The sequence below is a fragment of the Cyprinodon variegatus genome, unplaced genomic scaffold, assembly GCF_000732505.1.
Source record: "Cyprinodon variegatus isolate N-32 unplaced genomic scaffold, C_variegatus-1.0 Scaffold167, whole genome shotgun sequence".
Lineage (NCBI taxonomy): Eukaryota > Metazoa > Chordata > Actinopteri > Cyprinodontiformes > Cyprinodontidae > Cyprinodon > Cyprinodon variegatus.
The window spans coordinates 28,816-29,891 of NW_015150620.1; the positions used below are offsets into that span (position 1 = coordinate 28,816).

The following is a 1,076-nucleotide window of genomic DNA, read 5'->3' on the forward strand; positions in this document are numbered from 1 at the left end:
AACAGGGGAATTTTTCTTCTTCTTCTTCGGGATTGACAATTTCGACCACATGAAAGGTGGGTTTTGGCCATACAGTGTGAGCAGTTGGATGGTATCAGTGCGTTGGACTGTACTGTGTAAGATCATAGATCGTGAGCTGTGAACTTTTAAACCCTGCGGTTTCATTGTACAATTTGAGCCGTAGCTGAGTACCACAATTGAAAATATTGTACAGTGTATGCCCGGCCTTATACAAAAGAACCCCAATGTATCTAGTGCTCGGTAAATTGACATGTTTCTGCAGGTTAAAATTACTGTTAGGAATCCTCCTTTATTATTTCTTGTGAAAATCATATTTCACAAGGGGCATTTCTTTGCATTTTGACTGTGGGACATAACCATCAATATTACAAGGAGAATAAATAGTTGAAGCATATCATTCTGAATTGAAAGGATCTATCAGTATTAGTTTTCCATTTAAAACCAAAATGTTTTGCTGCAATGAAACACTTTAAATGAAATTGTAATTTTCTACTATACATACCTTACATACACACTGGCCTGTGTATGGATCACAGTTTGTCCCAGGTACTGTCCCATCAAGTGAGCAGTTGCAGGGGGCACAGGATCCCTCTATTGTTAAACCATACAATCCCCTACCGCATAAGTCACATTGACGGCCTCCCACCCCAGGCTTGCACTCACACTGCCCCCCATTGGGCTCACAAAATGGACTGAGGGAACCCAAAGGGTCACAGTCACATGGGATGCAGCCATCTGGGTGGGAAAGGTTCCAATATCCAAACTCACAGCGGTCACATGACAGACCTGGATAAAAAGCAAAAATTTGCACATTTTTAGAAGGAATAAAAATAACAGCTATTGAATGCCCCCTCTTTGAGCAGACCAGTATGTGTGTGTTTGTGTGTGTTTCAGAGAGCAAGAGAAATAGTGGGTGAGTGAATAAAACTGCCATCATTAGGGCCAGGCCCTCTGCTCATGATGGATCACTTACCTCAGGCCAAACACTTAATTTTATTGAGCAATAAATAAATAAATAAATGAAGTGCCCGTACAAGGAGAGAATTAAGAAAAAG

General features: G+C 40.9%; 1 protein-coding gene across 1 annotated transcript in view; it reads right to left on the reverse strand.

Moving 5' to 3' along the window:
- The window catches only part of LOC107086931 (usherin-like), a gene marked incomplete at its 3' end in the record, with an annotated part of 93,161 nt that overhangs the window by 26,904 nt on the left and 65,181 nt on the right, over positions 1–1,076 (reverse strand). The window contains exon 16 of the mRNA XM_015378222.1: positions 524–807. Within this exon, the coding sequence (XP_015233708.1) occupies positions 524–807 (284 nt within the window). The remainder of the gene's footprint in view (positions 1–523; positions 808–1,076) is intronic.